This window comes from Pezoporus occidentalis, unplaced genomic scaffold (genome assembly GCF_034315485.1).
Source record: "Pezoporus occidentalis ecotype Australia unplaced genomic scaffold, CSIRO_AGI_Poc_V1 ctg30, whole genome shotgun sequence".
Lineage (NCBI taxonomy): Eukaryota > Metazoa > Chordata > Aves > Psittaciformes > Psittacidae > Pezoporus > Pezoporus occidentalis.
Window position 1 is genome coordinate 4,914,810 of NW_026914941.1, and position 12,935 is coordinate 4,927,744.

The 12,935-nt window shown below is 41.0% G+C and overlaps 1 protein-coding gene across 5 annotated transcripts in view; it reads right to left on the bottom strand.

Annotated features, from left to right (window-relative positions):
* Positions 1-8,150, bottom strand: part of DACH2 (dachshund family transcription factor 2) — a 283,607-nt gene extending 275,457 nt beyond the window's left edge. For 3 of the 5 annotated variants that reach the window (XM_062627457.1, XM_062627455.1, XM_062627458.1), the window contains exon 1: positions 7,479-8,150. In XM_062627457.1, the coding sequence (XP_062483441.1) occupies positions 7,479-7,987 (509 nt within the window). In that variant the 5' untranslated portion in view covers positions 7,988-8,150. The remainder of the gene's footprint in view (positions 1-7,478) is intronic. The other 2 variants (XM_062627459.1, XM_062627456.1) reach the window with 2 other exon arrangements.
* Between the last annotated feature and the right edge of the window lie 4,785 nt (positions 8,151-12,935).

Here is a 12,935-nt window from a genome sequence, read left to right on the forward strand (position 1 = left end):
AAGTGCAGTCCCTGTGTGCAAACTAGCTTAACGTTATGTTTAGCTTGCAAATTCTTTTAATAAATAATGAATGCAATAAAACTGGTAGATCAATGGCAAGCTGAGAAATCATAAAAAAGCCTTTTGTGCTCATGCTGTTGCCGATTTCAAACTTTAATCCAGCGACAGATCGATACTACTTTTTCTTTTTAACCCATCACATAGATAGCAGATAGACGAGATGTAGGTTAAATGCTGTTACCAGATATCAATTTCCAGAAACTTGATAAGATCAGACACAATTGCAAGTGAACATTTTATACCTTAATGTATACTCAACAATATACGCTGCAAAACTACACTTCACACCACCGTAAACTAAGAAAGCAAGCCCTATTAATTTGTGTTGGTTCTTATTTTTGGGGAAGTGGTATTTGTAACCGAGTCCAGAAAGGCTCCAAGACAATATATTTTAATAAGCAAAATGGCCTTTGCAGGTCAAGATGTGCTGTCAAGGAAATATAATCTCCCTATGCTTGCTAGTGACAATAAACACAGTACTCACACGAAAAACAACAACACAGCTGTGCTACCAAACAGAAAGGGAAGCAAACAAATCTCACAGAACAAATTTATTATGTTATGTAGGATTCAGATATTAGACCCTACTGGCCAGGTATCAAAGTACATAAGTTAATGGGTATCAGTGTTGCTTTCAGGTTGTAGAATAAGGAGAGAGGGGGAAACCCTATTACTAAGTCACTTTGGACAGCCATGCTTTACCAAGAAGGAACAGAGATCAAAAGCATCTAGCCCTGAGGGATGGTTCTAGTATCAAGCAGGATAAATCTAACCCACTAAGAATCATTGCTATCTAATGTACTTGTGCTTGGTAATTCATGTTTAATCATAACATACAAAAAAATTTGCCTTAATTTACAGCAAAGAAACATGTCACAGACAGCAAGAACTCTAAAGCATCCTCATCTTGTTTGGTTTTTCAATTAGTATAATGTAAATAATCATTAAAACACCGCATTTCTGTATACACAGGGGGGTTATTACACTGATAATGACATGAAGAACTTGCAAAAGAAATCAGATTGGAACTTTTAAATATTTTGAACTATGGATTTGGATAGTTTTGTTCCTAACTCCCAGAAATTATAATTTTGAATTTTCTGAACAGGCACAGAAAAGACCGAAGATCCTAAATTCAGAAGGAACAAGATTGGACGAAAAGCGTAGTACCCATTTGAAAACGCCATATACACACAATTCTTTCAAACACAGGTTTTTATGCCAGTATGTCCCACCATTGATGAGAAGGGCACAAACCTTAGAAACATTTCCAAGTTCTTTGCCCTTGTTCTGGCAAACTTCCACTGGCACAAAAGGGAGGTCCACCTCAGCAAAGTCAAAAACAGGAGCTTTACAGCCCAGATTTCAACGCCTTTTTAATACCGATACTGACTAACACCTCTTGCATGACATGAATTCCAGCCTGTAAGCAATGAAATAAACAAGAGCAATTCTTCAAAGTATCTCAGAATGCTCATGTTAAGTATTTTCTGCAGAATTACCAAGGTAGGTACTAAGGCCACTGCCATATGACAAGAGGTGATTTTCTAATTTAGCAATTTTTGTTTTGCTCTTCAGTTCTACCAAAGTAGATTTTCACCTTCCTTAAAAGCAAATGCACATACAAACAGAGGCTGCATGTCCAACTGTAGCCCCAGTGTGAGAATGATTTCTCATCTACAGAGCTGTTCACTTCTGGAGTATAATGCTGTTGCCACACATTGATATATTGGTGAAGGGAAGGCAAATATAACAATGCTAAAGCTTAAACTCATTTGAATAAACTGTGAACTTCTATTACATATATTGTTTCCTTTATCAAATTGGAACTACTGGAGCAAGAATACCAAGAATGCCAACATAAATCTAGATCTGTTACAGCCAGTTTCTCCAATTTATTCTCAGAAGCCTTAATGATAAAAAGTCAAAGTTCTTCTGTTTGGGGGGAGACTAAGAAAAGGAACATTCGCAATAATCTTTAACATTAAAATAAGGCATCACAGAGAACAAGATCAGATTTAACAAAATGAGAGGCAAATCACAAAATACAGTTTTATCTTCTAAAGGAAAACAAGGAAGACCACAAGTCGTCTAATAACGAATAAAAGCCTATAAAAACTATGCATAGCCTATGTGGGAAATAGATCTTCATTATTCATGGCAGAGTACTTTACGCTTTGAGCAATCTTTTCCAGAATTTAAAACCATTCCACAAAGACACATTCCAGCCTCTTTTATGATTTGCATTCCACAGGTTCTGCTCCAAGATAATGGATACCAGACTATACAGAACAGAAATTAACAGTGATCAACTTCTTTAACGTACCTGGCACAGAAACGTAATTAACAAGTATACCTATCTTAAATCTAGCAGATGTTGAATCCAGGCACATTTAACTTTAAGAGAAAAATATTAATAAGAATTAAAAAAAAAAAGAGGGAGAGAAAGCCTTACTTCAGCCTGTAATCAATTTGAACACAATGATATTCTATTTATAGCAACATTTCTACATGTTTCAGTCTTATATTATTTATTCGGATCATTCCTATCACAATGAAATATTAATGCTGAGAAAGTGGTTACTCTATTAAGGACCTATCCTATGTTTAGATTTTAATATTGATCTCCACTATTTGGAATAATTAATCATTCTGTACAAAACTGTATTTGTCTGACTTTGTGTTATAATATGATCAGAAGTTTAGCATCTTCCCCACCATGATGCTGTGATTAAATTTATATTTTGACCTATTCCTAAAGGCAATTTAGTTATTCCAACAGAAGGGGGAAAAGGGGATACCGCCACTTTAAAAGCTTCAATCTCTTTGACATTGCTGGCAGTGTATGGGAACATTAATGCATCTGTCATGATAACAAGCTAAGAATAACATCTAGACATCAAACCGAGCAGAGAATCCATCTGAAGTGATTCATTCAGATCTGTCTCATTGATTTATTAAACACAGGGCAACATCTGCAGCCTCACAGAGCCGCTTGGCAAAATTAATGCAAGATCAATTCAAATGGAAAAAAGTGCAAAAGAGATAAATCAAAACACAATTTGCATGCAGTTCCACAATCAGGCTTATTGGGTGCAAATGCTCAATTTCCCTCCCAAAGCAAATGAGTTTAAATGTTGTTTTATCTTTGTAGAATTGTGTGATTTGAAGTGACAGTGAAGAGTTCTGCAGGTTGAAATGGTGAAAAGAAAAAAAAAGGAGAAGAAATGCTTGCAAAGACCTTTTGAATATGCAACAAGAATATCATTAATACCTAATTGTTTAGCTTTTTTGTCTTTGCTACAAAAACACAGTATTTTTCGGTTGTAGAAGTCTCGGTAGAAAATTACATATGTATTATGCATATACACATGCAGGAAACACACAAATACTCCATTTTGGAGGAAAAGCATGTTACACTTCAAATGGGGAGCTCTATTGACATGAAAAAAAAGAAGGGAATTTTAATCAAGGCTTCTCCAGATTAGATATGCATCTGATAAAAAAAATCAAGTATTTTAGTAGTTTTGAACAAGCATAAGCTTTCAAGATGTCTAAAAAGAAAGAGGGATTTTTCCAAAAGTATAATTAATCTGCTTAGAAGTGGAAAAATTCCTTTCTGCATCTCTAGCAGAATCCACTAGGCTAGTGATCTCTCTCAAACATTTTAAGTGAGCCTCCTTTCCAAGAAGGAAAGGGAAATTGAGAAACTGACAATTTTTGTTTTAACCTGCTAGAACCTTCAAAACCCACAAGTTTGGCCAAGTCTGAAACATACTAAATATTTACTTAGTCAAAGAAGTTGGTATCATCAGATGTCCACATTTAAAATCAATATACAAGGAATCTCTGCGCAGCGCTACATGACTGGATTGCTTTAATTATAACCTTGACATCATTCTCCTAATAAAAGAGAGTATTGCTGACTATAAGGTAGCTTTTAATAGACAACATGACAAGACCCTCATTATCTCATAAAATAAAATGTCTGCATTTACTGCTTAAATTCATTTCTAAAGCCTTTTATTGTTTGTGAATAGCCCAAGTAATACAAAATATTAGCTTAACTAGATACTTTAAGTCAGAAAAATAAGCCATGTATTAAAACACTGTTTTCTGGGAATTATTCTTACTATTTACTGGATAATCCAGACCAACACTATGCTTTTTCAGTAGCCAACAGCACCCAAGCACAGAAACCCCATAAAACAATCATACTCATATAACCCTAATTTTAAGGATTGTCACATTTACCATCATAAAAATGTTCTCACTATGGTTTTAAATTTCATTTTTAAGTAACACTTTGTTATAGTTTTCTACTTTAAGTAAATGTTATGCTTTACTACTAAAATTAAGCATGGGTCCATAATTAAAGGAGTCTTCTAAGATACTGCAAATTAGTAATTAAATTGTCTAAATATGTTGTACTCACTCTTCACTTGACGATGCTGCCTGTAATGAAACGAACAGTTAGTTTCATTTCACAAACCTTGCTTCCAAATTAGGTTAGATGATGATGGCTAACAATAACCAAAGTTAGGAACATTCTGTTTACAGGTGAATGAAATTTATACAGGTACTGTTTAAAAAAATACAAAGGTCAAAAATGCTAACTATAGGTAACTAATGTTACATACACAGGACAAACAAACAAAAAACTTTCACTTGCAGGTATAGTTTTTCTCTGCAGCTTAGTTGAGCTTGCCCACAAAGCTCATAAACTCAACACAGCAAGAGAAGTAGAACTTCTCTTTTTTTCCAGTTATATGTAATAGAGAGTTAACACTGCAATAGAAATAAAAGGAAAGTGTGCACTAACATAAGAGATGTTGACTGTCAGAAGTGAACTAACACTGAAAACAATGATAGCCAGCATTTCTTACTGCTTTTTCTGGCAGCTCGAGTTTACTTTCTGCAGTATTCAAATATGTATATAAATATCTATAAATTCATATATATACACACATGTACACATACACACTAAAAAAAGCAATACGCAACATTCCAAGTTGAAAATAATGCTTGAGTCATGCAGCGGAACAATACACATCAAAGGGTTTGCTTCTAAAAGATCACTTTCTTCCAAGACTTAACTTCCCAGGTACAGACCCTAAATCCTGTATGTATAGCTGTAACAGTGGTACTGTGTTTTATCTGCTTGGTACCATGCACTGCAGTGGTTCCTAGGTCACTGCACAGCAAGCAAGAATTAGCTCACTTGTGTATTTAGCTAGTTTTAGCCAACATACGCCCCAACTAGCACTGATCATTCAAGGAAAAAAAAAAAAAAAAAGAGCTGTAAATAAAATGACATATTAAGTATTCAATTAGCATGATGGAATATAACTAACATTAAGTTACAACACTTGAGAGAAGTTTCATGTGTGCTGATAACATCACGCATTACACCTGAAACCGTGAAGGCAAAATACATCAGCAGGTTATTCGAACCAGCCGCATTTAAAGAGATATAAACCATGGCCAAGTGATGTTTCAATAAACAAGAAACATTTTAGGGAATGTACAGGGATCTGGTGCTCCTGAACATGTAAAAAATGCACAGTGTTTTCATAACTAGGCAGGAAGTGATTGTGCTTACACACGTGTTGAATGCACTTAGTTGAGAGCTTTGACTCCACTGAGACTTGTTTCTGACCTACTGGATGCCCTCTCAGCAGTGCCCTTGCCGGATCTTCAGCCTTTGCCCAGGTCTTCGTTCTACTGACTGCTCCTTTCAGACCCACTCTCAGAGCATCACTCGGCTCCTCACTCACACACAGCTCCTCTGGCCTCCCCTCTCAGCTGCTCCTTGCATTACTTATTCCCTCATCCTATCATGCCTTAAGTCTACGAAATACAAGTTTTGAATACTTAATATCCAGCATTTCTAGATTTTAAATCATTGGTTGAAAGAGAGAAGAAATCAGACTGCATCTAAAGGCAGCATCGTCAAATCTCCTATTTCCCCAAAGAAAAACTTTGGCACGGTCACAGAAACTAAAAAGACTTATTTCTTTAATGGTCAACTTTCAGGCTAGTCGAGTTTCAGGAATATTTCAGAGAAGCATTTACATGCTAAGTGTGTCCCTTAGTAATCCTACATTAATTTTATTTAAGTACATTAGCCTCAGACCTTACTTTTAACACCGTCATTTTAACATGGCAGTGGTTATGATGTCACAGGGGTGCAAGACACTGAAACAGGCAGCGGGAGAAGGTGTCACAGAAACACAACACGAGCACGAGAAAAGGCAGGTACTTCAAATAAACACGGCTAGGAAATGAGTGCAAGCTTGCCTCGAGTGTCACCTGTAACATAAAAATGATTTGAAACAAACCAAATACTGCTATTCACGAAAGGACGTCCGGTCTGCTCCCGCCTCAGCTCCAGGTGGCAAGAACAGGATCAGGCCCCAAATCAGTGCTTGCTGAAGGTGTTGTTAAAAATACCCCACCCAACACTACACGTTCGGTGCTGAGCAGCCAAAAGTAGCGACACGAAAACAAAGTTAACAAATATCCGCATGCTGCACGTCAGACACCGCGCTCAAAGCTCTGCGAGACAACCTCCATGAAGAAAAGTTTCCTGCCAGGCTGAAAGCAGGAGCACACCGAAATGTAAATGTTTCTAAGGAGGTACCGCAGGAACTGCTGAACTAGTCATGTCATCTCCACACACCCTGCCTCGCATCCGACCCCACTGCACTTGGTGTTTCTATTGAGCTCCGAGAAGGGTTTTGTGTTTATTAGATCATTATCATTTCTAAAGGCAGCAGCTATAAGGATTGTAACCCCAAGTATGAAGGACACAGCAGGGATCTCCCAGGAATATCACCCGCTCCGGGCTCGCCAAGGCAGGGGCTGCGCCCGCACCAGCACTCTCAACTGCGGGACGCACCATTATTCCGGCTCGGTAATGGGCAACAGTTTGCCCGCAGCCGCCGCCCGCCTCCCTTGCGGGCACCGGCCGGGAGTCTACAGCCGCAGCCCGCGCCCACCCTCCCGGGAGCGAGGGATCCTGAGGAGAACCGAGAGTTGCAGCGGAAAAAAAAAAACACGGATAAAACTTTTGTGTTATTTGTGCGCAGCGTAAACGGGAACTCTGCTCCCACTGCTAAGGGAAAAGTTTGCAGACGGGCGCGCAGAACGGATCCGCTGTCCAGCGGTCCCGGGAGATAGGGGGATCCCGCAGCTCACGCTGGTACCGCCGCGGGGGTCACCCCCCGCACACCGCCGGCACCGCCAACCCCGGCCCCGCGCCCCGGCCCGCCCGGGACTGCGGCGCGCAGCGCTCGGAAAGGACTCCCCCACCTCCCGCCGCAGGAGCCCCGGCGAGCGGAGACACGGGACCCATCACCCCCGCCCCGGGCACGGCTCCCCGGGGGCCGGAGGAAGCGCCAAGTTCGGCTGCTCACCTCGCGTTGGTGCAATCGTTGTACAAAGTTTCGAAGTCCTTCCTAGTGATGAGCTTGCAGCGGTTGACGCCGGGCTGGATGGCCCCCAGCCCCCGCAGGATGCGGACCTGCTCCACCGTGCACACCACGGGCGATATATCCAGCCGCTTCAGCTTGGTGTAGACCGTGTGCAGCCCTCCCACCAGGTGCTTGAGGAAGAGATCAAAGACCTGCGGCAAGCAGATCAGCTCCTGCCCCTCCACGAGGAACGAGGCCACCTTCACCCCGTGCAGGTCGACCATCTTACACTCGTTGCCTCCGCCGCCGCCGCCACCACCACCACCACCACCACCACCGCCCGCGCCGGCCCCGCCGCTGCCGGCGGAGAGGAAACTGTTGACGAGGCTGTTGGTGAGGCGCGGAGACTCCGCGGGGCTGGAGTACAGCGGGTCCGCCCGGAACAAGCCTGCCGAGCCCCCCGCGCCGCCGCTGGAAGTTGCGGCGATGACGGGCGGCGCGGAGACAGCCATGGCCAGCCCGGCTCCCCGCCGCTCGCCTCAGCCCCGCGCTTTGCTCTACTACTAAAAACAGAGCCGCGCGCCCGCCCTCCCACACGCAGCGGCCGCCGCCAGCCGCGCGCCCAGACCCCTCCCCAGCGCCGCCGGGGGGGGGGGGGGGAAGAGTGACAGCGCCCTCCAGCCAATGCGCCCCGCCCGCCTCCAGCGCGGCCCCGGAGAGTGGCTGCGGGCGGCGGGGCGGGGCGGGGCAGCGCCAGCCGCAGCACCTGGGCCGCGGGGCGTGAGGCGGCCGAGCCGGGGCGGGGTGCGTGTGAGGGGAGCGCGGTCCGGCCGCGGGAACTTCCTCGGCAGCCGCGGGCTGGGAAAGTTTCGGGGAGCTCTTCGGGGGCCGTGAGGGGATCCCGCGGCTCAGCCCCGGCGCTCTGAGGGAGAGGAGGGCAAGGCTGCGGCTGTTCCACCGCAGGTCCGGGCGCCGGCCCTCTTCCCCGAGTAGTTTCAGCGGTCGCTGCGCTCTGGTACGTCCCTGAGTGTCAAAACACCTGTGCCCTCACACAGCCGAAAGGTACCGGGAGAGAGGGGCGGTGTGAGGGGAAGTTTAGCAGCGCGAGTCTCCGTTAAATAAATAATGCACCCGACTTTCCACATCTTAACTTTGGACCAGCAGCCCGTTATTATTCTCTTGTGTGAAGAGACGGTGGAGGACGTGGCAGCACATCAGGTCTAAAACAAACTAAGCCCGCCAGTCACTCAGTGAGGGGAGAGTGTGAGAGATGTGGAAGTTGGTGATAGGGCACAGGAGGCAAAGTCTGTTCTCGGGAGGTCTTGCGTGTAATTGCATGTAATTTCCAGATTCAAGTGTGGCATCAATTGTGTTTCAGATACAATGGCATCAGTCCTCTCCTCATGCTTGACTGTAAGGCAGCCTCCAGAAGCACCATATGGTCCCTCATTCAGCTGCACACAAGTAAAACCCAGCAGTCTTGGGAACCAGACAGATCCTCTGCCTCTTTCACCTGAAGCAGGTCAGTTGACAAAAGAACTGCTAAGCTTCATGCATCCCTTCTCCCTGAACAACTGGACTCGAAAGATGGCCATATAAATTTCATATAAAGGAGTTGAATCTGATTGATATACACCTGGCTAGAGTGGTGATATGCTTACCTTCTCCTAGTGTACTCACATTACATCTCTTTTCCCAGCCTCCTCCTTCTTTTCCTTTGTATTAACATCATTTTTTCTTGTTTCCACTTTTTTCAGTCTCTTATCTTTCCTTATTTCCTAGTCCTCTAACTTCTTCACACCCCTCTTTTTTTAACTTCCTCGTAACGTGTTCAGTAAACAAAGCAAGCACAAAAGTATTAATAAAACTTTTCAAGTTGATACCAAACAAGCAATGCCAACAGAGCATTTCAGCTATTTCCATGATCGCACTGCTTTGTATGCCATCTTCTTCCTTTTGTTAAGCTTGCTTATTTAGGCACCCTATCTGCAAAGTTTAGTATTTTTGCATTATGAATAATCCCATTTTAGATGAGGGGAAATGAAATGCTATATTTGTTAAATTACATTAACTAAATTACACTCTGCAGGCACCAATCCATCAATTATATGTGCATTCCAAGATGAGTAGCCACTTGTTTTATGCCCCTAGCCTAGATGCCTAAAACCAATGCAAAATTTTCACATAAACTAGGCTTAAGTGAATACCTTTCAATAAGAATGCTCATATTTCGTAAACTACTTGATGCATCATTCTAGGAGCGGAAGTTCTGTGGCATAGGGCTTTTCACATCGGCAAAGTGTTCAGTACAATCAAGTCCTGAACTAATCCGAGATCATTATATACTGGAAATGATAGAAGTAACCAATAACTGACTTCAGATAGAAACTTCTGGGATTTAATCTTCTGGATGTAATTGCTATTAGGAGATTTAATAAATCAGATCCAAACACTGCCCTTTTAAAGAGATTTTTTGCTTTGAGATTAATGTGACAATCAAATTGCACCATAAGAATTCTTTCTCCTTTTTGACTTTAATGTCTTCCATAAGCTAAACATATTTCTAAATAAGACTGAATTTTTGCAAGGCCAGAGGAAGCCTTGCGCATCAACACCCAGCAAGTTGGAGTGGCATGAAGCAATATAAAATCATAAAGGCTGTAGTAAAAACAGTACCCTTGAGAGGTGACTATCCATGGAGAGAAGAACTGCTCTCAAACTCAGAAAATGCACAAGGTTTGAGAATTAATACCAGGCAGCTGTTCAGTTAAACTAAGCATATAAAAATCAACTATATCAATGGATATTATTATTTCGCTGTGATTTTATTAAAGACAAGGCAAAGTTACTAAGGCCTAACAATCACACAGTAGTATCTTGTCAGTTGTAAAGTATCCAGATGGTTTATTTGAACAGAGTCCAGCAGTAAGCAACTTCAATGTGTAGAAACCAGTAAGCCTCCCTATAGCTAAATTATTTTATTTATTTAAAGTTTCAGTATTTTTGTTCTTTTTGACTGGTATGCAAAATACTCTGTTTTCTTCACACGTTCATCTATAGAAATTCTGGTGTATTGTGTATTAGTCCTATTCAAAAATTGTCTGTATGGCAAAATGTCAAGCAAAGGTTTTGTTGTATTTGTTTGTTTTTGTTGTTATCATCATTACATATGCCCTACTGGAGTGAAATGCAGAAGAGCTCTTTTCTGAGACATGGGAGGAGAGAGGAACTCCCAAGTCATTCCAGACAGGGCCAGTCAACAGCATTCTGGAAATCACTTTTTGCCAGCTGGCATAAATGTGGCTATTGGCTTACAAGGATCCTATAGAGAAAATGATGGGTGACACAACTGACTAGGAGGCAACAATGATGAAAAATAATGACAGCTTTTTAAGTGACACAGTAGGGAATTAATTAAAAATAATAATAATTTTGTTTCAAAAACCCAGGAAAGCTCAATAAGGATGTTTGTGTTTTATCCTGGTCTACTGTAGCCAAATATGGGGCAGGACAATAGAAAAAAGAATTCCATAGATATTACCATGTAAAAAGTCCTGAGGATTTATTTATTTTCTTAGTATAAAGAAATTTTTCTATAGACTTGATACAGGTATGTCCAATGTAGATTGTAGAAGGAGAAAATGCCAGGTTTTAGTGAAGAACTTGGATCTTTACTAAAATAAATAGGAGGGATAAATGTGAACTTTGATTTACAAGGATCAGAGGGAACTGTGGGCCCAAAATGAAGAATGAAAGAAGGAACTGAAAGATGTATTTGCAACGCACCCTCGTCATAATGAAATGAAACACCTTTTTTTCTGAGCTCCAGTCTGACTTGAGCCCTAGTGACACTGATAGTCTCCTAGTCCTTAACAAAAAAAAATTACTCAGGGCCCAGCCTAAATCTCTTAACTTACCGTGGTGATCTTTGAGTTTGTATCATGAGCATGCAGACCACCGATACTGATAATTCTGAAGAAAGGCTTAAAAAGGAAGAAAAAACATTATTAATATTTTGCTAGGTTAGTGTTTAATTCCTTGGTTTCCTTGGGAAAGAGTAAGCATGATTATATTAACAAATGTAGGCCACTGACGTGAGAAAAAGAAGAGGCTGAAATTAGTATGTCATTCTTAGTGCCCACATTTTTCTAGATGCACTAGTACTTGACACTTGTATTCAATTTATTTCTGACATTTCAGTAGATTTTTTTTGGAATTGTGGATTAAAACTTCCCACCTCAACATCAAGGATTTTATATAAAACCAATGAATCTAAATGTCTAAGTATCAATAGAAAAATGATCCCTTCTCTTATGTAATTAAATGTATTGTATTAATGTGTGTATAATGCAGAATCAATAAATAATGAATTACCACTGATTGTAATTGAATGTTTTCATAATTTTATTGTCAGCCATGATAAATAATCAGTACATTTATACTGCATTAAATTAATTAGTGTGTCATTTCTATTACATACATCAGCAGTGAAGTAATGCAGTGACATCTGTTTCTAATGTTTTAAAGATGTGGTATTCCTTATTAAGTAAAAGGAAGAGTTATTAGAGGTATTTCCTGTGATTGGCAGTTATACTGGTACAGTCAAAGAGATCAAATAAAGGAACTTGCACTCTTGGCAAATGCTGCATTTCAGCCCCTGATGGCAGTGAGTAGCAATGACTGGAGTGAATTTTGCTGCTTCAGGCTTTCAGAAAATCCTACCCACCTTTCTAGAGAAAGTAAGAGTGGATCTTCTCTTCCTAATACAGTTAGGGAAGATTCTAACATGCAAAATAATTAACAGTCTACAGAAGAACTGAGCATCCACATCCATTTCTATATTGATTTTTCTGCCTCAGTCCTCTGAATGTAAAAAGGAATTGACAAGGGCAAGAGTAGAATAGGAAAATATACAGAAGGGAACACAGCAAGTAAACTTAAGTTAGACTGTGCCAGAAAGAGGATTATTTTTTAAATGACTAGGTATTAGAAAATGAGTGATCACCTGGGAGCAGGGTGATGCGAAGTAAAATACACTGAGCAACAATTACAGAGTGTCGTAAAGGTCTGGGGGTCATTATTAATGTTGTCTTTTCCAAGACAATTATGGACATCCTTAATTTTTCTGTACCATTACACCGTCTTTAAAAAGAACAACTAGAAAATCTAACATTAGGGCTTATCTTACCAGAGAGTTCATCATCCATAAAACAGCTTTAGATAGAGCCTTGGGTGACATGATCTAGTGTGAGGCATCCATGCCCATGGCAGGAGGTTGGAACTAGATGATCTTAAGGTCCTTTACAACCCTAACCATTCTATGAATCTTAATCGTAATTTTTTCATGCTATCTGTGTACATCATCATTTTAAGCAAAACTAAAAAAAAAAATCTTTTCAGTGCAAGTCTCAGAACTGGCTTTCAACCACTCACTGACTATCTTTGCACAAATTTGAGAGA